This window comes from Phaenicophaeus curvirostris, chromosome 30, assembly GCF_032191515.1.
Source record: "Phaenicophaeus curvirostris isolate KB17595 chromosome 30, BPBGC_Pcur_1.0, whole genome shotgun sequence".
Taxonomy (NCBI): domain Eukaryota; kingdom Metazoa; phylum Chordata; class Aves; order Cuculiformes; family Cuculidae; genus Phaenicophaeus; species Phaenicophaeus curvirostris.
Window position 1 is genome coordinate 4,415,334 of NC_091421.1, and position 23,308 is coordinate 4,438,641.

Sequence of the window (23,308 nt, forward strand, 5' to 3'; positions counted from 1 at the left end):
CCCCTCTGTGGTGTCGGTGTCCCCTGGGGTGCCGGCGCGGGCGGCCGTGGGAACGGGTGCGGTGTTGGGGCCCAGCCCCGCCGGGACACGCCAGGACACGCCGGGACACACCGGGCCAACACGCCTGCGCCTGCGGCTCGCGTGGGGACGCGGGGAGGGATGGACACGGGGACAGTGGGGGACACGGGGACAGTGGGGGACGTGGCAGGGACACACGTGTGTGGGGGATGCGACAGGGACATGGGGACACGGCGAGGACACGCATGTGCTGGGGACAGCAGGGGAAGCGGGACGGGGACAGGGACATGGGAGGGACAGGGGAGCAGCCCCAGGGAGGAGATGGGGTCACAGGAGGGGGACAGGGACACCGAGGGGGAGGGGCTGGGGGGGCGAGGCCTGCGAGTGGGCGGCAGGCCTGAGAGGGCAGAGGGGGCGGGGCCTGAGAGCGGGGGGCGGGGCCTGAGAGTGAGGGGCGGGGCCTGAGAGTACAGAGGGGGCGGGGCCTGAGAGTACAGAGGGGCGGGGCCTGAGAGTGGGGGGCGGGCCCTGAGAGTACAGAGGGGGCGGGGCCTGAGAGCGGGGGGCGGGGCCTGAGAGTGAGGGGCGGGGCCTGAGAGTACAGAGGGGGCGGGGCCTGAGAGTACAGAGGGGCGGGGCCTGAGAGCAAGGGGCGGGGCCTGAGAGTGGGGGGCGGGCCCTGAGAGTACAGAGGGGGCGGGGCCTGAGAGCAAGGGGCGGGGCCTGAGAGTGGGGGGCGGGCCCTGAGAGTACAGAGGGGGCGGGGCCTGAGAGCAAGGGGCGGGGCCTGAGAGTAAAGGGGGGCGGGGCCTGAGAGTAGAGGGGCGGGGCCTGATAGTAGGGGGCGGGGCCTGATAGTAGAGGGGCGGGGCCTGACAGGAGAGGGGTGGGGCCTGAGAGCGAGGGGCGTGGCCTGAGAGTACAGAGGGGCGGGGCATTAAAGTAGAGGGGCGGGGCCTGATAGTAGAGGGGCGGGGCCTGAGAGTAGAGGGGGCGGTGCTAAGATTGGAGGGGCGGGGCCTACGAGTAGAAGGGGCGGGGCTTGGAGGGGCGGGGCCTGAAAGCGAGGGGCGGGGCCTGAGAGCACATGGGGCGTGGCCTGTGCGAGTGGGCGTGGTCTGCGTGCAGAGGGGCGTGGCCTGAGCATAGAGGGAGGGGTGAGTGCAGTGGTGGGCGGGGCTTGGAGGGGCGTGGTCTGAGGGCGAGGGGGCGTGGCTTGATTCTGGGGGCGTGGCCTAGGGGGCGTGTAAGACAGCGGAGGGGGCGTGGCCTGAGCCAAGCGAGGGGCGTGGCCTCCCAACCGCAGTGCACGGGACCGGTGGGGGCGGGGCCTTAGAGGGGGCGGGGCCTTAGAGGGGGCGGGGCCTGTTGGAGGGGGCGTTGCCTCATAGCGAGGGGCGTGGCCTGATATAAACTAGGGGCGTGGTTTAGGTAAGGGGCGTGGCCCTATACAAGCGAGGGGGGCTTGCCCTCAACGTGGTTTATGGGGGTGGGGGGAAGTTAAGGGGGGGGGGGCTGTGCCTCCCCCTGGCCCGGATTTGGGGTCCCTCCTGCTCCGGGAGGGGGGCGCAGGGACGTTGTGGGGGTCACAGTCATACTGGGAGGGGTCACAGGGACACTGGGGGGGCTAACAGGGGCATTGGGGGGGTTCAGAGTGACATTTGGGGGGGCAGAGTCATACTGGGGGGGTCACAAGGGCATTTGGGGGTCACAGTCGTACTAGGGGGAGTCATAGGGACATTTGGGGGGGTCACAGCCATACGGGGGGGGTCACAGGGGCATTGAGGGGGTCACAATGACATTTAGGGGGGTCACAGGAACATTTTGGGGAGTCACAGTCATGTTGAGGGGGGCACAGCCATACTTGGGGGGTCACAGTGACATTTGGGGGGGTCACAGGTACATTGGGGGGTCACAGTGACACCCTGTCCCATCACCTCCCTCTTGGATGTCCTTGGGGCTGCTCTGGGCACCCCCCCGACCTACCCCCCTTCCCCCACCCCCGGCGCCCCAATATCTTCCCCAGCACCCCAAAAATCACCCTAGCACCCCAATATCCACCCCAATATCCCCCCCAGTACCCCAATATCCCCCCCCCACATTCCAATATCCCCCTGGCAACCCAACATCCACCCCCACCCCAATATCCCCCAGACCCACAGGGGACCCCTGACCCACATTGAGCCCCCAGACCCACAGAGAGCCCCCCCCACAATGGGACCCACATGGAGCCCCCCCGAACCACCACACCCCAATACCAGGGATCCCCCCGTGCCACCCCACTGCCCTGCATCCCCAAAAACACTGCACTCCCAAACCGGGGACCCCCCAAACCTTGCACCCCAAAACCCTGCACACCCTCGAACCTCTGCACCCCCAAAGTGAGGACACCCCCAACCCCCAAGGCCCCTCGAGGGACCCCAAGGACCCATCTAGCAGCCCCCAGAACCCCATAACGGACCCCCAGGACCCCTCTACGGTCCCTCAGGACTCCCTGAATCCCTCTTAGAGCCCCAAAGTCCCCTCTAGATCCCTACAGGACCCCTCAAGGGACAACCAGGACACCGCTAGTGACCCCCAAAACCCCTTTATGGGCCCCCAGGACTCCTCTAGGGACCCCCAAGACCCCTCTAGAACCCCCGGGGATCCTTCTAAGACCCTGCTGGGCCCTTCTAAGGACAAGCAGAACTTCTTTAGGGATCCTCAGAACCCCTCTAGTAACCCCCAGGATCCCTCTAGGGACCTCCAGGATCCCTCTGAGACCCCCCAGAACCCCACTAGACCCTCCAGAAAGACTCTAGGGAACCCCAGTATCCCTCTAGGACCCCGCAGGACCCCTCTAGGGACCCCCAGGACCCCTCTAGGACCCCCAAGAAACCCTCTAGGGATCCACAGAACTTCTCTAGGGACCCACAGAACCCCTATGGAACCCCCAAAACCCCTCTAGGACCCCCCAGGACCCCTCTAGGGTTCCCCCCGGGGCAATTGGGATGGGAAATAGGGAGAAGGAGCCGCTTGTGGAAGAGAATCTTGAACCCCCCTGCAGTACCGCAACGTGGCCACACGGCGGCAGCACTGAGCAGAGGCGCTATTTTCCTCTTTTTATCCCCAAATTGGTCCTGGGGAGTTCGAGAGGCGGCCTGGAGCTCCCTAAAGGGGCTCTGCTGACCCCTAGAGGGGTTCTGAGGTCCCTAGGGGGGTTCTAGGAGGTCCTAGAGGGGTTCCTGATTCCCTTAAAGGTGTTGTGTTGACACCTAGAGGGGTCCTGCTGTCCCTAGAGGAGTTCGGGGGGGTCCTACAAGGGCTCTGGGGGGTACTACAGGGGTCCTGGGGGGTTCAGAGGGGTTCTGAGGTCCCTATAGGGGTTCTGGGGTCCCTAGAGGGGTCCTGGGAGTCCTATAATGGTCCTGAGTGGAACAGAGGGGTCCCGGGGTCCCTAGAGGGGTTATTGAGTGTCCTAGAGGAGGCCTAGGGGGCTCCAAAAGGGTGCTGGACTTCCCTATAGGGGTCCTGGGGTCCCTATGGGGGTTCTGGGGGGTACTAGAGTGGTCCTGGGGTGCTCCAGAGGGGTTCTGGGATCCCTAGAAGGGTTCTGGGGGGTCCTAGAGGGGTCCTGTGGGCTCCAGAGGGGTCCTGGGCTCTCAAGAGGGGTTCTTGGGTGACCGGCAGGACCCCTTTATGGACCCCCAGGACTCCTCTAGGGACCTCCAAGACCCCTCTAGAACCCCTAGGGATCCTTCTAAGATGCTCGCCCCCAGGACCCTCTAAGGACCCGTAGAACTTCTTTAGGGACCCCCAGAACCCTTCTAGGACCCCCCAGGATCCCTCTAGGGACCCCCAGGATCCCTCTAAGACCCCCAAGAACCCCTCTAGAGACCCGCAGAATTTCTCTACAGACCCCCAGAACCCCTACAGGACCCCCCAAAGCCCCTCTAGGACCCCCTAGGACCTCTCTATGGACCTCCAGGACCCTCTGAATCCCTCCAAGAACCCCCAAGACCCCTCTAGAATCCCTGTAGGATCCTTCTAAGATGCACCCAGGATCCACAGAACTTCTGTAGGGACCCTCAGAACCCCTCTAGGACCCCCCAGGACCCCTCTAGGGACTCCCAGGACCCCTGTAGGTACCCCCAGGACACCCCAAGATCCCTCTAAGACCCCCAAGAACCCTCTAGGGTCCTGCAGAACTTCTCTACGGACCCACAGAATACCTATAGGAACCCCCAAAACACCTCTAGGATCCACCAGGACCCCTCTAGGGTTCCTCCCTGGGGGAATTGGGGTGGGAAAAAGACGGGTTCTGGAGTCACTAGAGGGATTATAAGAGGTCCTAGAGGGGTTCTGGGGAGCTCCAAAGGGGTTCTGGGGTCCCTAGAAGGCTTCTAGGGGTTCATAGAGGGGCTCGGGGGGGGTCCTAGAGGGGGGCTCTGGCGCTCCGAAGGGGTTCAGGGGGGTCCTAGAGGGGTCTTGGGGGGCTCCAGAGGGGTCCTGGGCTTCCCTATAGGGGTCCTCGGGTCCCTAGAGGCATCCTGGAGGGGTCCTGGGGGGTCCTAGAGGGGTTCTGGGGGTCCTAGAGGGGGGCTCTGGGGCTCCAAAGAGGTTCTGGGGGGTCCTAGAGGGGAGCTCCAGAAAGGTTCTGGGGGGTCCTGGGGGGCTCCAGAGGGGTCCTGGGCTTCCCTATAGGAGTCCTGGGGTCACTAGAGCAGTTCTGGGAGGTCCTAGAGGAGTCCCTGTAGGAGTCCTAGGCTTCACTATAGGGGTTTTGGGGGTCCTAGAGTGGTCCTGGGGGCTCCAGAAGGATTCTGGGTTCCCTAGAGGGGCCCTAGAGGGCCTTCCGAACCCCTGCACTTCCAAACCGGGGACCCCCACAAACCCTGCACCCCAAAACCCTGCACCCCCCGAATCGCCTGCACCCCAAAACCCTGCACCCCCCCAACACCTGCACCCCTAAAGTGGGGACCACTCCAACCCCCAAGTCCCCTCGAGGGACCCAAGGACCCATCTAGTGACTTCCAGAATCCCATTATGGACCCCAAGGACCTCTCTAGGGCTCCCCAGGACCCCCTGAATCCATCTAAGAACCCCCAAAGTCCCTCTAGGGACCCACAGGACCCCTCTAGGGACAGCCAGGACCCTCTGAATTCCTCCAAGAACCCCCAAGGCCCCTCTAGTGACCCCCAGAACCCTGAAGCCCCCTCTAGGAACCCCCAAGACCCCTCTAGAATCCTTCAAAGACCGCCCCCCGGGCCCCTCTAAGGACCTGCAGAACTTCTTGAGAAATTCTTGGGAACCCCTCTAAGACGCCCCAGAACCCCTCTAGGGCCCCCCGGGACCCGTCTAATCCCTCTAAGAACCCCCAAGTCCCCTCTAGATCCCCACAGGACTCCTCTAGGGACATCCAGGACCCCTCTAATGACCCCCAGAACCCCATTATGGACCACCAGGACCCCTCTAGGAACTCCCAAGACCCCTCTAGAATGCCCCAGGGTCGTTCTGAGCCCCCTCCAGGACCCGCAGAACTTCTTTAGGGGCCCCCAGAACCCCTCTAAGACCCCCAAGAACCCCTGTAGGTACCCGCAGAACTTCTCTAGGGACCCACAAATTGGTCCTGGGGAGCTCGAGAGGTGGCCTGGAGCTCCCTAAAGGGGCTCTGTTGAGCCTTAGAGGGGTCCTGGGGTCCCTAGAGGGATTCTAGGGGGTCCTATAGGGGTTCTAGGGTCTCCAAAGGGAGACCCCAGGACCCCTGTAGGGAAGCCCAGGACGGCTCTGGAGCCCACCAGTCCTCCTCTAGGACACTCAAGAACCCCTCTAGGAACCCCCCAGGCCCCCTCTGGGACCCCCCTTCCGAACCCCTCTAAGGACCCCAGGACACATTTGGAGCCCCCCAGGACCATTCTAGGACCCCCTAGAACCTCTCTAGGGACATCAGGACTCCTCTGTGCCCACCCCCAGACCATTCTAGGACCCCCAAGACCCCTAAAGGGACTCCAGGATCCCTCTGGAGCAATCCAGGACCCCTCTGGGACCCTCCAGAACCTCCCTAGGGACCCTAGAACCCCTCTGGAGCCCCCCAGGACTCCTCTAGGGACCCCAGGACCCCTGTAGGACCTCACAGAGACCCTCTAGAGACCCCAGGATCCCCTCCCCCGAACCCCTCTATGGACCCCAGGACCATTCTAGGAGCCCCAGAACCCCTATAGGGACTCCAGGACACTTCTAGGACCCCCTAGAATCCCTCTAGGGACCCCAGAACCCCTCTGGAGCCCCCCAGAACCTCTCTAGGACCCCTCCCAACCCCTCTAGGACACCCTAGAATCCCTCTAGGGACCCCAGAAGGCTTCTAGGACCCCCCAGAACCCTGCTGGGACCCTCCAGAACCTCTCTAGGGACCCTAGAATCCCTTTGGAACCCCCTTGGACCCCTCTAGGACCCCCCAGACCCCCTCTAGGACCTCCTAGAAACCCCCTAGGCACCCCAGAACCCCTCTAGGGGTCAGCAGAGCCCCTTTAGGGAGCTCCAGGCCGCCTCTCGAGCTCCCCAGGACCAATTTGGGGATAAAAAGAGGAAAATAGCGTCCCCCGCTCAGTGCTGCCGCCGTGTGGCCGTATCCAGTACTGCAGGGGGGTTCAAGGTTCTCTTCCACAAGCGGCTCCTGCTCCCTATTTCCCATCCCAATTGCCCCGGGGGGAACCCTAGAGGGGTCCTGGGGGGTCCTATAAGGGTCCTGGGGGGTCCTATAAGGGTCCTGGGGTTCCCTAGAGGGGCCTTGGGGGTTCTTGGAGGGATTCAGAGGGTCCTGGAGGGTCTAGAGGGGTCCTGGAGGTCCATAGAGGGGTCCAGGGGGGTCCTAGAGGGGTCCTTGAGGTCCCTCGGGGGGTCCAGAGGGGGTCCTAGATGGGTCCGTAGAGGATTCCCGGGCTTCACCCCTACAAACCTTGCACCCCAAAGCCCCTGCACCCCCAAAGCGAGGACCGCCCCCAACCCCCAAGGCCCCTCGAGGGACCCCAAAGACTCATCCAGCGACCCCCAGAACCCCATTAGGGCCCCCCAGGACCCCTCTAGGGCCCCCCAGGACCCCCTGACTCCCCCTAAGAACGCCCAAATCCCCTCTAGAACTCCCCAGGACCCCTCTAGGGACAACCAGGACACTTCTAGTGACCCCCCAAGACCCCTTTACGGACCCCAGGACTCCTCCAGAACCCCTCTAGGGACCCCCAAGACCCCTCTAGAACCCCCAGGGATCCTTCTAAGACTCCCCCAGAGCCACTCCAAGGACCTGCAGAACTTCCTTAGGGATCCTCAGAATTCCCCTAGGACCCTCCAGTACCTCTCTAGGGACCTCCAGTACCCCTCTAGACCCCCCAGGAAGACTCTAGGGACCCCCAGGACAGCTCTAGGAGCCCCTTAGGACCCCTCTAGGGACCCCAAGGACCCCCTGAATCACTCTAAGAAACCCCAAGTCCCCTCTAGATCCCTCGCAGGACCCCTCTAGTGACCCCCAGAACTCCTTTATGGGACCCCCAGAACCCCTCTAGGACCCCCCGGACCCCTCTAGGGACTCCCAGAACCCCTCTAAGACCCCCAAGAACCCCTCTAGGGACCCTCAGAACTTCTCTAAGGACCCACAGAACCCCTATGGAACCCCCAAAACCCCTCTAGGACCCCCCAGGACCCCTCTAGGGTTCCCCCGGGGCAATTGGGATGGGAAATAGGGAGAAGGAGCCCCTTGTGGAAGAGAATTTTGAACGCCCCCTGCAGTACTGGATACGGCCACACGGCGGCAGCACTGAGCGGGGGACGCTATTTTCCTCTTTTTATCCCCAAATTGGTCCTGGGGAGCTCGAGAGGCGGCCTGGAGCTCCCTAAAGGGGCTCTGCTGACCCCTAGAGGGGTTCTGGGGTCGCTAGAGGGGTCCTAGAACGGTCCGGGGGGGCCACAGAGTGGTCCTGAGGTCCCTAGGGGGGTTCTGGGGGTCCTAGAGGGGGCCTGGGGGGGTCCGTAGAGAGATTCTGGGGGTCCTAGAATGTTCCTGGGGCCTCCAAAGGTGTTCTGGGGCCTGTAGAGGGATTCAGAGGGTCCTAGAATGGTCCTGGGGTCTCCAAAGGGGTCCTGAGGTCCCTAGGTGTGTACGGGGGGGGGGCCCAGAGGGGTCCTGGGCTTCCCTAGAGGGGTTCTGGGGAGTGCTAGAGTGGTCTTGGGGTCCCTAGATGGGTCCCCCAAATCTCCACCAGCACCTTGATCCCCCCCCCCAAGGCTCTCTTCCCCCTCCCACCCCCCAATTCCCCCTCACCCCCCTCCTCCCCGCCCCACCTCCAGGTGCTTCCCATGTGGGGGAGGGGGGCCAGTCAGGATGCCCCCCCCAATCTCCGCCCCCCCCCTCGACCTGCCACCCCCAATCTCCACCTCCCAGACCTGCCCCCCCCCCTCAATCTCCGCCCCCCAAATCTGTGGGGCCATGGCCGGTCTGGGGGGGCTCCTGCTGCTGCTGCTGCTGGTGGCCCCGGGGGGGGGGCACGGGGCAGGTGAGGGGATGGGGGGGATGTTTGGGGGTGGGAGGGGGTGTCCTGTCACCCCCTGACATCTCCTCACCCCGCCATTGACCCCCCCAAGGGTCCTGCGAGTCCCACGAGTCCTGCGAGGAGTGTGTGAGCGCCCACCCCCAATGCGCCTGGTGCGAGGACCCGGTGAGTGGGGACCCCCTAGTCACCCCCCAATTGACCCCCCCCTTGAACGCCCCCATTGACCCCCCCAGTGACCCCCATTAAACTCCCCTAGTGACCTCCCAATTGAATCCCCAGTGACCCCCCCACTGAACCCCCCCACCAGCCCCCTAGTCACCCCCCTACTGACCCCCCATTGACTCCCTTGACCCCCCCAGTGACCCCCCATTGAACCCCCAGTGACACCCCCAGTGACCCCCGCAGTGACCCCCTCAGTGAACCCTCCATTGACCCCCCCAGTCATCCCCCCAGTCACCCCCCTACCGACCCCCCCATTGACTCCCTTGACCCCCCCATGCTGACCCCCCAATACCAACCTCCCATTGACCTCCCCGACCCCTCCAGTGACCCCACTCACCCCACGACCCCCCCAAAAATGACCTCCTGACCCCCCATTGAGCCCCCCCCATCCCCCCCCTTGGACCCCCCACTGACCCCCCCAGTGACCCCCTCGACCCCCTATACTGACCCCCCCAATGCCGACCCCCCCAGTGACCCCCTCGACCCCCTAATTGAACCCCCCGACCCCCCGCACCGACCCCCCTACATGGGTTCCTCCAACCCCCTATAGTGACCCCCCATACTGACCCCCCATAGACCCCCCACACCCACCCAACTCCCCAATTGACCCCCCCGACCTCCCCACTGAGCCCCCACACCATCCCCCCAATACTGACCCCCCCATTGAACCCCCAACATCAACCCCGCATTGATCCCCCCAACTCCCCTATTGACCCCCCCTACTGACCCCCAATGACCCCCCACTCTGACCCCCTCATTGACCCCCCCGACCCCTCCACTGACCCTCTTAACCCACCCTTGGCCCCCCCAACACCAACCCCCCCATTCATCCTCCATACTGACCCCCCCACTGACCCCTCAATCGAACCCCCAACCTGATCCCCCCACCCAGACCCCTTCTCCCTGCCCCCCAACTCAAATTCCACCCCTGAACCCCCCCTCTCCTCCCCCCCCCCCCCAACTGTGGTTTTGTCACCAGGAAGCATCAAAACCTCAAAAACAGGGAGGGGGGGGGCAGTTCCCATGGGGCAGGGTGTGGGGCAGGGTGTGGGGCGCAAGATGTCGGGTGCATGGGGTGCAGGTTTTGGGGCGCAGGCTGTGGGGCACAGGGTGTGGCGCAGGGTGCGGGGGGCATGGGGGGCAGGTTTGGGGGGGCAGGCTGTGGGGCAGGCTGTGGGGGGCAAGATGTGGGGGGCAGGTTTGGGGGGGCAGGCTGCGGGGCAGGCTGTGGGGGGCAAGATGTGGGGGGCAGGTTTGGGGGCGCAGGCTGTGGGGCAGGGTTTGGGGCAGGGTGTGTGGAGCAGGGTGTGGGGGGCATGGGGCGCAGGTTTGGGGGTGCAGGCTGTGGGGCAGGCTGTGGGGGGCAAGATGTGGGGTGCAGGTTTGGGGGTGCAGTCTGTGGGGCGCAGGCTGTGGCACAGGGTGTGGGGGGCGTGGGGTGCAGGTTTTGGGGCGCAGGCTGTGGCGCAGGCTGTGGGGGGCAAGATGTGGGGGACAAGTCTTGGGGTGCAGGCTGTGGGGCGCAGGCTGTGGCACAGGGTGTGGGGGGCATGGGGCGCAGGTTTTGGGGTGCAGGCTGTGGGGCAGGCTGTGTGGCGCAGGGTGTGGGGCGCGTGGGGTGCAAGTTTTGGGGCACAGGGTGTGGGGGGCAGGCTGTGGGGCAGGCTATGGGGCAGGCTGTGGGTCTGGCTGTGGGGCAGCCTGTGGGGCAACATGTGGGTCAGGCTGTGGGTCAGGCTATGGGGCAGGTTATGGGTCTGGTTGCGGGGCAGCTTGTGGGGCAGGCTGTGGGGCAGGTTATGGGTCTGGTTGCGGGGCAGCTTGTGGGGCAGGCTGTGGGGCAGGTTATGGGTCTGGTTGCGGGGCAGCTTGTGGGGCAGGCTGTGGGGCAGGCTGTGGGGCAGGCTGTGGGTCTGGTTGCGGGGCAGCATGTGGGTCAGGCTGTGGGTCAGGCTGTGGGGCAGGCTATGGGTCAGGCTGTGGGGCAGCATGTGGGGCAGCATGTGGGGCAGGCTGTGGTTCTGACACTCCCCCCCAGGGCTTCCCGGCGGGGGGGCGGTTGGGGGGCAGGCTATGGGGCAGGATGTGGGTCAGGGTGTGGGTCAGGGTGTGGGTCAGGGTGTGGGTCAGTCTGTGGGTCAGGGTGTGGGTCAGGGTGTGGGTCAGTCTATAGGGCAGTCTATGGGTCAGGCTGTGGGTCTGGCTGTGGGTCAGTCTATGGGTCAGTCTATGGGTCTGGCTGTGGGTCAGTCTATGGGTCAGTCTATGGGTCTGGCTGTGGGTCAGTCTATGGGTCAGGCTGTGGGTCAGGCTGTGGGTCAGTCTATGGGTCAGGCTGTGGGTCAGTCTATGGGTCTGGCTGTGGGTCAGTCTATGGGTCAGTCTATGGGTCAGGCTATGGGTCAGGCTGTGGGTCAGGCTGTGGGTCTGGCTATGGGTCAGTCTATGGGTCAGTCTATGGGTCAGGCTATGGGTCTGGCTGTGGGTCAGTCCATGGGTCAGGCTGTGGGTCAGTCTATGGGTCAGTCTATGGGTCAGGCTGTGGGTCAGTCTATGGGTCAGTCTATGGGTCAGGCTGTGGGTCAGGCCGTGGGTCTCACCCTGGGCCCCCCCAGGCCTTCCCCGGGGGGCAGTTGTGGGGCAGGCGCTGTGCCCCCCGCGAGGCTCTGGAAGGCGCCGGCTGCCCCCCCGGGTCGGTGGTGCCTCCGCGCAGCCCCCCGCGCCCCGACCGGCACCCCCAGCCCCACGGGGGGAACCCCAAAACCAACCCCCAGCTGCGGCCACACAGCGTCCGGCTCCTGCTGCGGCCTGGTGAGATGGACGGATGGACGGACAGAGGGATGGAGGGATGGATGGAGGGATGGAGGGACGGATGGAGGGACGGATGGAAGAGGAATGGATGGGTGGATGGATGGATGGATGGATGGATAGAGGGACAATGGATGGAGGGATGGATGGATGAATGGATGGAAGGATGGATGGAGGATGGATGGACAGACAATGGATGGAGGGATGGGTGGTTGGATGGACGGATGGATGGAAGACTGATGGATGGAGTGATGGATGGGTGGAGGGACAATGGATGGAGGAATGGAGGGATGGATGGATGGACGGACAATGGATGGATGGACGGAGGATAGACAGGTGGTTGGATGGATGGATGGAGGGTGGATGGATAGATGGATGGAGGGAGGGACAGATGGGTGAAGGGACAGGTGGGTGGAGGGACAATGGATGGAGGGATTGAGGATGGAAGGATGGATGGAGGACGGAGGATGGAGGATAGACAGATGGGTGGTTGGATGGATGGAGGGATGGATGATGATGGATGGATGGTTGGATGGATGGAGGACTGATGGAGGGATGGAGGGATGTAGGATGGAGGGATGAATGGACAATAGATGGAAGGAGGGAGGGAGGAATGGAGGGAGGGACGGACACAGGGATAGACGGACAGATGGGTGGGTGGCTGGCTGGAGGGACAATGGATGGAAGGATGGATTGGAGGAAGGAAGAGGCGGATGGATGGACAGATGCATGGTTGGATGTGGGCATGAAGAGCTGGAGGGGGGTTGGGTGCTGGGGAGCTGGAGAAGACCAGCTCTGGGGGTGGAGAGAGACCTGGGACCCCCTGGCCCCTCAACTAGGGGAGGAGCAGAGCTTCGAGGTGCGGTTCCGGCGGGTGCAGGACCACCCCGTGGACCTCTACTACCTGATGGATCTCTCCTACTCCATGCGCGATGACCTGGAGAACGTCCGCAAGCTGGGCAGCGACCTCCTGGCCACCCTGCGCAACGTCACCTCCTCCGTCCGCATCGGTGGGTGATCCTGGGGATCGGAGGGGTGGGTGGAGGGGTGGAAGATGGAGGGGTGGGTGGTTGGAAGGATGGAGGTGTGGACAGATGGGTGGATAGAGGGGTGGATGTGGGGATAGAGGAGGGATGGAGGGGTAGATGGATGGATGAGTGGTTGGATTGATGGATTGATGGATGAAGGGATGGAAGGATAGATGGTTGGATGGAGGGATGGAGGATGGATGGATGGATGGATGGATGGATGGATGGATGGAGTGAAGGATGGATGAGTAGATGGATGGATGGACGAATGGAATGAAGGGATGGGTGGATGGATAGAGGGATGAAGGGATGGGGGATGGAGGAATGAAGGATGGATGGAACATTGGATGAATAGATGGATGGATGGAACAATGGATGGGGTGGATGGAGGATGGAGAGATGGATGGATGGATGAAGGGATGGATGGATGGATGGATGGATGGATGGATGGATGGATGGAGGAATGGATGGATTGAGGGATGAGTGGTTGGATGAAGGGATGGAGGAATGGATGGTTGGCTGGAGGATGGATGGATGGAGGATAGATGGACAGATGTATGGTTGGGTGGATGGATGAATGGATGAAGGATGGAGGATGGATGATGGTCGGCTGGCTGGAGGATGGAGGGATGGGTGGATGGAGAAGGATGGATGGAGGATCGAGCAATGTGTGGATGAAGGTTGGAGGGTGGAGGATGGATGGATGGATGAAGGATGGGTTGATGGAGAATGATTGGATGGATGGATAGAGGGATGGGCCAATGAAGGATGGAGAGATGGCTAGTTGGATGATGGTTGGATGGAGGATGGAGTCCAGATGGTGGTCAGCTGGCTGGTTGCTCCCCAACCCTTATCTCCTGCAGGTTTCGGCTCCTTCGTGGACAAGACGGTGCTGCCCTTCGTGAGCACGGTGCCCTCGCGGCTCCGCAACCCCTGCCCGGAGCAGCCCGAGCCCTGCGCGCCGCCCGTCGCCTTCCGGCACGTCCTCTCCCTCACCGCCGACGCCAACGAGTTCTCCGAGCACGTCAGCCGCCAGCACATCTCCGGCAACCTGGACGCGGCCGAGGGCGGCTTCGACGCCATCATGCAGGTGGCCGTCTGCCAGGTGAGCGGCAAGGGGACCTGCTGCACCCCAGCGCGTGAGGGAGCGATGATCCCTGAGCAGGAGCATTGACAAACATCTCAACGTGATAGACAGCGAGGTGGAGGGGAACCTCAGCGAGTTTGAAGGGGACACCAAGCTGAGTGGGGCAGTTGTCATACCAGAGGGATGGGATGTCATCCAGAGGGACCTGGAAGGGCTGGAGAACTGGGGCTGTGGGAACCTCATGAGGTTCAACAAGGCCAAGGGCAACGTCCTACACCTGGATTGGGTAAATCCACGGTTTCAATCCAGGATGGGGGGTGATGGGATGGAGAGAACACTGTGGAGAAGGACTTGGGGTGCTGGGGATGAGAAGCTCAACATGAGCCACCAACGTGCTCTCGTAGCCCAGAAACCAACCGTGTCCTGGGCTGCATCAGAAGAATCGTGGCCAGCAGGGAGGAAGGAGATTGTCCCCTCTGTTCCTCCCTGGTGAGACCTCATCTGGAGGATTGTGTCCAGTTCTGGAATCCTCAACATAAGAAGGAGATGGAGCTGTTAGGACGGGTCCAGAGGAGGCTACAAGGATGATGAGAGGGCTGGAGAACCTCCCATACGAGGACAGGCTGAGAGAGTTGAGGTTGTTCAGCCTGGAGAAGAGAAGGCTGAGGGGAGATCTTATAGAGAACTTCCGGTACCTGAAGAGGCTCCAAGAAAGCTGGGGAGGGGCTGTTCACAAAGGCTTGTGGTGATGAGATGAGGAGAAACTGGGATAAACTGGAGAGGGGCAGAGTTAGACTAGACTTTAGGAAGAATTTCTTCACCATGAGAGTGGTGAGACCCTGGAAGAAGTTCCCCAGGGAAGCTGTGGCTGCTCCATCCCTGGAGGTGTTCAAGGCCAGGTTGGATGGGGCTTGGAGGACCCAGATCGGGTGGGATGTCCCTGCCCAGGGCAGGGGGGTTGGAGCTGGATGATCCCTGCCCCACAGGAGCGCATCGGCTGGCGCCCCGGCACCCGCCTGCTGGTCTTCGCCTCTGACGACACCTTCCACACGGCGGGGGACGGGAAGCTGGGTGGCATCGTCCTCCCCAGCGACACTCGCTGCCACCTTGATGCCAGCGGCCTCTACACCAAAAGCCACCTCTATGTAGGGGCCCCACGGATGTCCATCCCAACCCATCCTCTTTCCCATCTCCATCCCATCCCATCCCATCCCACACCATCCTACACCATCCCATTCTCAACATCCCATCCCAACTTCTCCCTCCCATCTCATCCTCTCCATCCCATTCCATCCTCTATCCCATCCTCTATCCCATCCCATCCCATCCCAACCTCTCCATCCCATCCCATCCCATCCCATCCCAACCTCCCCATCCCATCCCATCCCATCCTCTATCCCATCCTCTATCCCATCCCATCCCAATCTCTCCATCCCATCCCATCCCCTCCATCCCATCCCGTCCTCTATCCCATCCCATCCCATCCCATCCTCTATCCCATCCTCTATCCCATCCCATCCCAACCTCTCCATCCCATCCCATCCTCTATCCCGTCCTCTATCCCATCCTCTATCCCATCGCATCCTCTATCCCATCCCATCCCACCCCAAAACATCACATCCCATCCCAACCCACCCCATCTCAAGTCATCTCATCCTCCATCCCATCCCGTCCTCTATCCCGTCCTCTATCCCATCCTCTATTCCATCCCATCCCAACCTTTCAATCCCATCCCATCCCATCCCATCCCATCCCATCCCGGTATGCAGATGGATGTGGAAGACAGGATGCGATGGGAATGAGGAGGATGGGATGGGATAGAGGATGGGATAGAGGATGGGATGGGATGGAGATGTTGGGATGGGATGGGATAGAGGATGGGATAGAGGACGGGATGGGATGGAGAGGATGAGATGGGAGGGAGAGGTTGGGACGGGATGTTGAGAATGGGATGGTGTGGGATGGTGTGGGATGGGATGGGATGGGCTGGGCTGGGCTGGAGGTGATGAGATGGGATGGGATGGAGAAGTTGGGATGGGGTGGAGGGGATGAGATGGGATCGGGATGAGGTATTTTGGGGACGGCCGCCCCCAGCACCCCCCTGTGCCCCCCAGGACTACCCCTCTGTGGGTCACCTGGCCCAGGTGCTCTCGGCCGCCAACATCCAGCCCATCTTTGCCGTCACCGCTCCCACTGTCCCCATGTACCAGGTGGGTGTCCCTGGGTGGGTTTGGGGGGTCCCTGGGTGGGTGGGTGGGGGGTCCCTGATGGGGTTCTCCCCCCCTTGACCCCCTCCCTGCGCAGGAGCTGAGCCGCCTGATCCCCAAGTCGGTGGTCGGGGAGCTGCGCGACGACTCCAGCAACGTGGTGCAACTCATCTCCGACGCCTACAACGTGAGGGGGGGGACACAGGGACCCCTGGGGGGGGGTGTGGGGGGGTTATTGGGGTGCTGACCCCCAGTGGTGACCCCCACCCCCCACCCCAGAGCCTCTCGTCCACGGTGGAGCTGCAGCATTCGCCGCTGCCCCCTGGCATCTCCCTCCGCTACGAGTCCCTCTGTGGGGGCCCCCCCAGCCCCCCCTCGCCCCACGGCGGCCGCTGCACCGGGGTCCGCGTCGACCAGGAGGTGGGGGGCACGGGGGGGGGTGAAATGGGGGGTGACAGGGGTTATCGGGGCACTTTGAGGGGGGATATGGGGGCAAATAGGGGTCCAGGGTGGGCAAAAGGGGGGGGGTAAATGGAGGTGTGGGGGGTAAAGGGGGGACATGGGGGCAAATAAGGGGGTGGGGGGTAAAAGGAGGGGGGGCAAATAGGGGGTGTGGGGGGCAAAGGGGAGTAATGTAGGGCAAATGGGGGACATGGGGGGTAAAAGGGGGATGTGGGGGTAAGGGGGGGCATTGGGGGCAAATAGGGGGCTTGGGGAGCAAATGGGGGCATGGGGGTTAAAGGGGGGATGTAGGGGGTGAACTGGGGACATGGGTGGCAAAGGGGGGACATGGGGGGTAAAGGGGGGTCCTAGGTGGTAAAAGGGGGGTGGGGGGGCAAATAGGGGACATGGGGGGCCAGGGGGTCATGATGGGGGGCAAGGAGGATGGGGGGGTGACATGGGCACAGACATGAGGGGACATCAGGCAACACGGGGGTGTGATGGGGGGGTTGGGCACAGGTGGAAATGGGGGTGGGGGTGCCCCCATGCCGTGTGTCCCCCTCCCCAGGTGACATTCAGGGTGTGGGTGCGTGCGGACGGCTGCCTGGGGGCGGGGGGGCGCGTGGGGCTGCGGGTGCTGGGCCTGTCGGAGGAGCTGAGCCTGGAGCTCAGCACCCTCTGCGGCTGCCCCTGCGCCCAGAGCCGGCCCCGAGCCCCCCTCTGCCACGGGGGAGACCTGCACTGCGGCCTCTGCAGGTTGGGGGGGGCGATGGGGGCGTGGGGTGGGGGCGTGGGGTGGGATAAGGGCGATGGGAACAATGGGGTGGGATGGGGAGGTGGGTTGGGATAAGGGCAATCGGGTGGGATGGGGGAGTGGGGCGGGTTGGGGGTCCATGGGGTGGGGGCAGTGGGGTGAGATGGGGGTGACGGGGTGGGTTGGGTTCCATGGGGTAGGTTTGGGGTCTGTGGGGTGGGGTAGAGATCCATGGGCTGGGGGCAATGGGTTGGGATGGGGACGTGGGTTGGGATAAGGGCAATTGAGTGGGATGGGGGAGTGGGGTGGGTTGGGGGTCCATGGGATGGGGGCAATGGGGGGTGATGGGGTGGGATAGGGTGGGTTGGGTTCCATGGGGAAGGTTTGGGGTCCATGGGGTGGGATAGAGATCCATGGGCTGGGGGCAATGGGTTGGGATGGGGACGTGGGTTGGGATAAGGGCAATCCGGTGGGATGGGGGTGATGGGGTGGGTTGGGTTCCATGGGGTAGGTTTGGGGTCTGTGGGGTGGGGTAGAGATCCATGGGCTGGGGGCAATGGGTTGGGATGGGGAGATGGGGTGGGATAAGGGTGATGGGAGCAATGGGGTGGGATGGGGAGGTGGGTTGGGATAAGGGCAATCGGGTGGGATTGGGGAGTGGGGCGGGTTGGGGGTCCATGGGATGGGGGCAGTGGGGTGAGATGGGGTGGGATGGGTTCCATGGGGTAGGTTTGGGATCCGTGGGGTGGGATGGAGATCCATGGGCTGGGGGCAATGAGGTAGGATGGGGACATGGGGTGGGATAAGGGTGATGGGAGCAATGGGGTGGGATGGGGATGTGGGGTGGGATAAGGGCAATCGGGTGGGATGGGGGAGTGGGGCGGGTTGGGGGTCCATGGGGTGGGATGGGGGTGATGGGGTGGGATGGGTTCCATGGACCCCAACCATGGGGTAGGTTTGGGGTCCATGGGGTGGGATAGAGATCCATGGGCTAGGGACAGTGAGGTGGGATGGGGACATGGGGTGGGATAAGGGTGTTGGGGGTGTGGGGTGGGATGGGGGCAATAGGGTGGGTTGGGGTCCATGGGGTGGGATGGGGGTGTGGGATGGGATGGGTCCATGGGGTGGGAAAAGGGCGATGGAGGTATGGGGTGGGATGGGGGCAATGGGGTTGGTTTGGGGTCCATGGGGTGGGATGGGGGTATGGGGTGGGTTGGGGGTCCATGGGATGGGGGTGATGGGGTGGGATCCATAGGGTGGGGTGGGGGTCCATGGGGTGGGATGGGGACATGGGCTGGGATAAGGGCAATGGGAGTGTGGGGTGGGGTGGGATGGGGGCATGGGGTGGGATAGGGGTCCATGGGATGGGGGCAATGGGGTGGGATGGGGGTATGGGGTGGGATAAAGGCATTGGGGGTGTGGGGTGGGATGGGGGCAATGGGGTGGGTTGGGGGCGTGGGGTGGGATGGGGTGCATGGGGTGGGATGGAGGTCTCTGTGGGTCAGGGGGCCTCTGTAGGTCGGGGGGTGCTCAGTGGGTCTGACCGTGCCCCCCAGGTGCCCCAGCGGCCGTGGGGGACGGCGCTGTGAGTGTGAGGTCTCAGCTGGGGGGGGGACCCTGGGCTGCCGCCCCCCCCGCAACAGCACGGGACCCCCCCCCTGCGGCACCTGCCCGAGACACCGGGGGCTGCTCTGTGGAGGTGGGACGGGGGGACATGAGGGCGGGACAGGGGATCATGGGGACCCGGTGGGGAGGGGGGTCACGGACATTCTGGGGGGCCCTTCCTTGTCCCTGTCCCCATGGGGGTCCTGTGCCTATCAGATGCTCTCGTACCACGGTTCCCATCTCCATCCCAACACGTCCCATGGGTTCCTGTCGCACCAAGGGTCCCCATCCCACCAAGTGTCCCACGGATCCCCATCCCACCATGTGTCCCTGTTCCACCATGAGTCCCTATCCCATGGATCCCCGTCCCACCATGGCTCCCCATCCCACCATGTGCCCCTGTCCCACCCCAGATCCCTGTCCCCCCGTGAGTCCCCATCCCACCATGGGTCCCTGTCCCACCAAGTGTCCCATGGGTGGGGTGTCCCACCATGTGTCCCCATCCCACCAAGTGTCCCATGGGTCCCTGCCCCATGGGTCCCCACCCCACTAGAGGTTCCATGGGACCCCATCCCACCACGGGTCCCCGTCCCACCACAGGTTCCTGGCCCAAGATAGGTCCCCATCCCACCATGTGCCCCTGTCCCAACATGGGTCCCCATCCCACCACAAGTCCCACGGGTCCCTGACCCGCCATGGGTTCCTGTCCCACCACAGGTCCCCATCCCACCATGGGTCCCTGTCCCACCAAGTGTCCCATGGGTGGAATGTCCCACCATGAGTCCCCATCCCACCACAGGTCCCCATACCACCAAGTGTCCCATGGGTCCCTGCCCCATGGGTCCCCACCCCACTAGAGGTTACATGGGACCCCGTCCCACCACGGGTCCCCATCCCACCACAGGTTCCTGGCCCAAGATAGGTCCCCATCCCACCATGTGCCCCTGTCCCAACATGGGTCCCCATCCCACCACAGGTCCCATGAGTCCCTGTCCCACGGGTCCCTGACCTGCCATGGGTTCCTGTCCCACCACAGGTCCCCATCCCACCATGGGTCCCTGTCCCACCAAGTGTCCCATGGGTGGAATGTCCCACCATGAGTCCCCATCCCACCATGGGTTCCCGTCCTACCATGGGTCCCCATCTCACCAAGTGTCCCATAGGTCCCTATCCCACTAGAGGTTCCATGGGTCCCTGTCCCACCATGTGTCCCTGTCCCACCACAGGTCCCCATCCCACCATGGGTCCCCATCCCACCACAGGTCCCATGGGTCCCTGTCCCACCATGTGTCCCTGTCCCACCACAGGTCCCCATCCCACCACGGACCCCCATCCCACCATGTGTCCTGTGGATTCCTATCCCACCATGTGTCCCTGTCCTACCACGGGTCCCCACCCCTTCATGGGTTCCCATCCCATCAGAGGTTCCATGGGTCCCTGTCCCACCACAGGTTCCCATCCCACCACATCCCATGGGTCCCCATCCTATTATGGGTTCCCATCCCACCAGAGGTTCCATGGGTCCCTGTCCCACCACGGGTCCCCATCCCAACATGGGTTCCCATCCCACCATGTGTCCCCGTCTCACCATGGGTCAACATCACACCATGTGTCCCCATCCCCCCGTGGGTCCCCGTCCCCCCCAGCCCCTGACGCGATGCCGTCTCAGGGCCTCAGCGCGGCGAGTGTGTCTGCGGGACCTGCCGCTGCCACCACGGCTACCGGGGTCCCCGCTGCGACCACTGCCCCTCCTGCCGCCCCCCCTGCCAGCGCCTGCGGTGAGCACCGCGACGGGGATGCGGGGACAGGGACACGGGGACAGGGATGGGATGGGGAGGATGGGGTGGGGAAGATGGGATGGAGAGGATGGGGTGGGGATGATTGGGATGGAGAAGATGGGATGGGATGGGGAAGATGGGATGGGTTGGGGAAGATGAGATGGAGAAGATGGGATGGAGAGGATGGGGTGGGGATGATTGGGATGGAGAAGATGGGATGGGATGGAGAAGATGGGATGGGTTGGGGAAGATGGGATGGGGAAGATGAGATGGGGAAGATGGGATGGGTTGGGGAAGATGGGATGGGATGGGAAGGGGAAGATGGGATGGGGAAGATCAGGTGGGGATCAGGAGGAGAGGATGGGATGGGATGGGATGGGATGGGATGGGATGGGATGGGATGGGATGGGATGGGATGGGATGGGATGGGATGGGATGGGATGGGATGGGATGAGGCGCCCCCCTGATAAGGGGTGGATGGGATGGAGAGGTTGGGTTGGGTTAGGATGGGATGGAGAGGTTGGGATGGGATGGGATAGAGGATGGGATGGGATGGGATGGGATGGGATGGGATGGGGGTTCATCTGAGGGATGAGGGTCCCTCCAGGGGATGGGGATGATTGGGATGGGATGCAGAGGAGGGGATGGGGTAGAGAATGGGATGGAGAGGATGAGATGGGAGGGAGAGGTTAGGATGGGATGAAGAGGTTGGGATGGGATGGGGTGGAGGAGGTGGGATGGGGAGGATCAGATGGGGATGAGGAGGAGAGGAGAGGACGGGATGGAGAGGTTGGGATGGGATGGAGAGGCTGGGATGGAATGGAGAGGTTGGGATGGAGAGGTTGGGATGGGATAGAGGCTGGGATGGGATGCAGATGTTGGGATGGAATGAGATGGAGAGGATGGAATGGAGAGGTTGGGATGGAGAGGTTGGGATGGGATAGAGGCTAGGATGGGATGGAGATGTTGGGATGGAATGAGATGGAGAGGTTGGGATGGGATGGGATGGGATGGGATGGGATGGGATGGAGATGTTGGACCCCGGGTGCAGGGACTGTGCGGAGTGCCTAGTGCGGGAGCCACTCTCCGGGAACTGCAGCGCCCTGTGCCCCCCCAGCGCCGCCCGCGTTCCCGTGCCCCCCCGGGACCCCCGAGCCTGGTGCCGCGGGCGCAGCCACGACGGGCGAGAGCTGCTCTTCCTCATCGAGGGGGGAGAGGATGAGGAGAGGGGGGTCACCCTCACCGTCTGGGCCGAGGAGGGTGAGTGCGGGGACCCCCATATCCCCCTCCAACCCCGGGGTGCTGGACCCCAAGCGACCCCCCAGTATCTCCCCCCTGGGATGCTGGGACCAAGGGACCCCCATGTGCCCCCCCCGGGATGCTGGGACTTTGGGACCCCCATGTGTCCTCCCCTGGGATTCAAGGACCCCCACATCCTCCCCCCCCGAGGATGCTGAGACCCAGGGACCCCCATATGTGGGTGTCCTCCCCCGAATTCTGGACCCTAAGGGACCCCCATGTCCCCCCCAGGACTATGGGACCCCTCCCCCCTTGGAATGCTGGAACCCCAAGGACCCCCATGCCCCCCCCCCCGATGCTGGGATCCAGGGACCCCCATATGTGTCCCCCCACCCCAAATTCTGGACCCCAAGGACCCCCATGACCCCCCCGGGACTACGGGACCCCCCCCAACCTGGGATGCTGGGACCCCAAGGGCCCCTCATGTCCCCCCTCCCTGGAATTGTGGACCCCAAGGACCCCCATGTGTCCTCCCGTGGGATTCAGGGACCCCCATGTCCCCCCCCCAGGATGCTGGGACCCAGGGACCCCCATGTATTGTCCACCCCCCCAAATGCTGGACCCCAAGGGCCCCCCACGTCCCCCCCCGTGGAATCCTGGACCCCAAGGGACCCCCATGTTCCCCCCTGGGACTACGGGACCTCCCCCTACTTGGGATGCTGGGACCCCAAGGGACCCCCATGTGTTGTCCCCCCCGAATTCTAGACCCCAAAGACCCCCATGCCCCCCCCGTCCCAAATTCTAGACCCCAAGGACCCCCATGTACCCCCCCCCCCCATGGAATTCAGGCCCCCTCCCCACTCGGGGTGCTGGGACCCCAGTCCCCCAGGCCCCCTCCCCGCAAGGTGGGTGCCCCCTGGCTGGGTTGGGGGTGGTCCTCTCCCCCCAGGACGCCTGGGGGGGGGTCCCCACGTTGGCCCTTTTCGCAGGGGGGCCGGGGGGGCCCTGGCTGGGGCTGGTGGCCGCGCTGGTAGCCGCCCCGCTGGTTTTGGGGGGGCTGGTGCTGGGGCTCAGCCACCTCGGGGTCCAGCTCTGCGCACGCCAGGAGCTCCGGAGCTTCCAGAGGGAGCAGCAGGTGAGACCCCCCCCCCAAAAAAATAACAGGGGGCACCCCCAAAAGCAAAGTCACCCCCAAAGCGGAGCTGTGACCCCCCCCTTGTTCCAACAGGACATCAGCGTCACCACCACCGTCCTCAACCCCCAGTACCAGCCTGGCTGAGGAGACCCCCCGAGGCCCCCCCGGATCGCTGAGACCCCCCCCTCAATCACTGGGGATCCCCAAAACTCCACCCCAACCCTAGGGACCCCCCAAATCTCCAGGGATGCCTCCTCCTACATTGCTGGGATTCCTAAAACTCCCTTCCACCCTTGGGGACCCCCCCCCATCTCTGGGATACCCCCAATATCCCTGAGACCCCCCCTAATATTCCTGGGTACCCCCCCTACATCCTTGTGGGTCCCTAAAACTCCTCCCCAATCCTGGGGACCCCCAAATCTCCAGGGACCCCCCCCCCACCCTCCCCTCACCCCCCCAGCCTTAGG

The 23,308-nt window shown here is 63.6% G+C and overlaps 1 protein-coding gene across 1 annotated transcript; it reads left to right on the forward strand.

Moving 5' to 3' along the window:
- The first annotated feature begins 8,473 nt into the window (after positions 1-8,473).
- Positions 8,474-23,224, forward strand: ITGB7 (integrin subunit beta 7). Its single transcript, XM_069878993.1, has 15 exons — positions 8,474-8,540; positions 8,629-8,702; positions 11,375-11,570; positions 12,407-12,577; positions 13,459-13,700; positions 14,669-14,827; positions 15,797-15,892; positions 15,987-16,076; positions 16,169-16,309; positions 16,899-17,086; positions 18,641-18,783; positions 20,359-20,467; positions 21,519-21,727; positions 22,696-22,841; positions 22,935-23,224. The coding sequence occupies exons 1-15, from the start codon at positions 8,474-8,476 to the stop codon at positions 22,983-22,985; spliced, it is 2,082 nt and encodes a 693-aa protein (XP_069735094.1). The 3' UTR covers positions 22,986-23,224.
- The last annotated feature ends 84 nt before the right edge of the window (positions 23,225-23,308 follow it).

Coding starts and splice junctions, on each gene's coding strand:
- ITGB7 (XM_069878993.1), top strand. CDS start 8,474: ATGGCCGGTCTGGGGGGGCTCCTGCTGCTGCTGCTGCTGGTGGCCCCG. Junction 8,541..8,628: donor GGGGGGGGGGCACGGGGCAG/GTGAGGGGATGG, acceptor GACCCCCCCAAG/GGTCCTGCGAGTCCCACGAG. Junction 11,571..12,406: donor CCGGCTCCTGCTGCGGCCTG/GTGAGATGGACG, acceptor CCCCTCAACTAG/GGGAGGAGCAGAGCTTCGAG.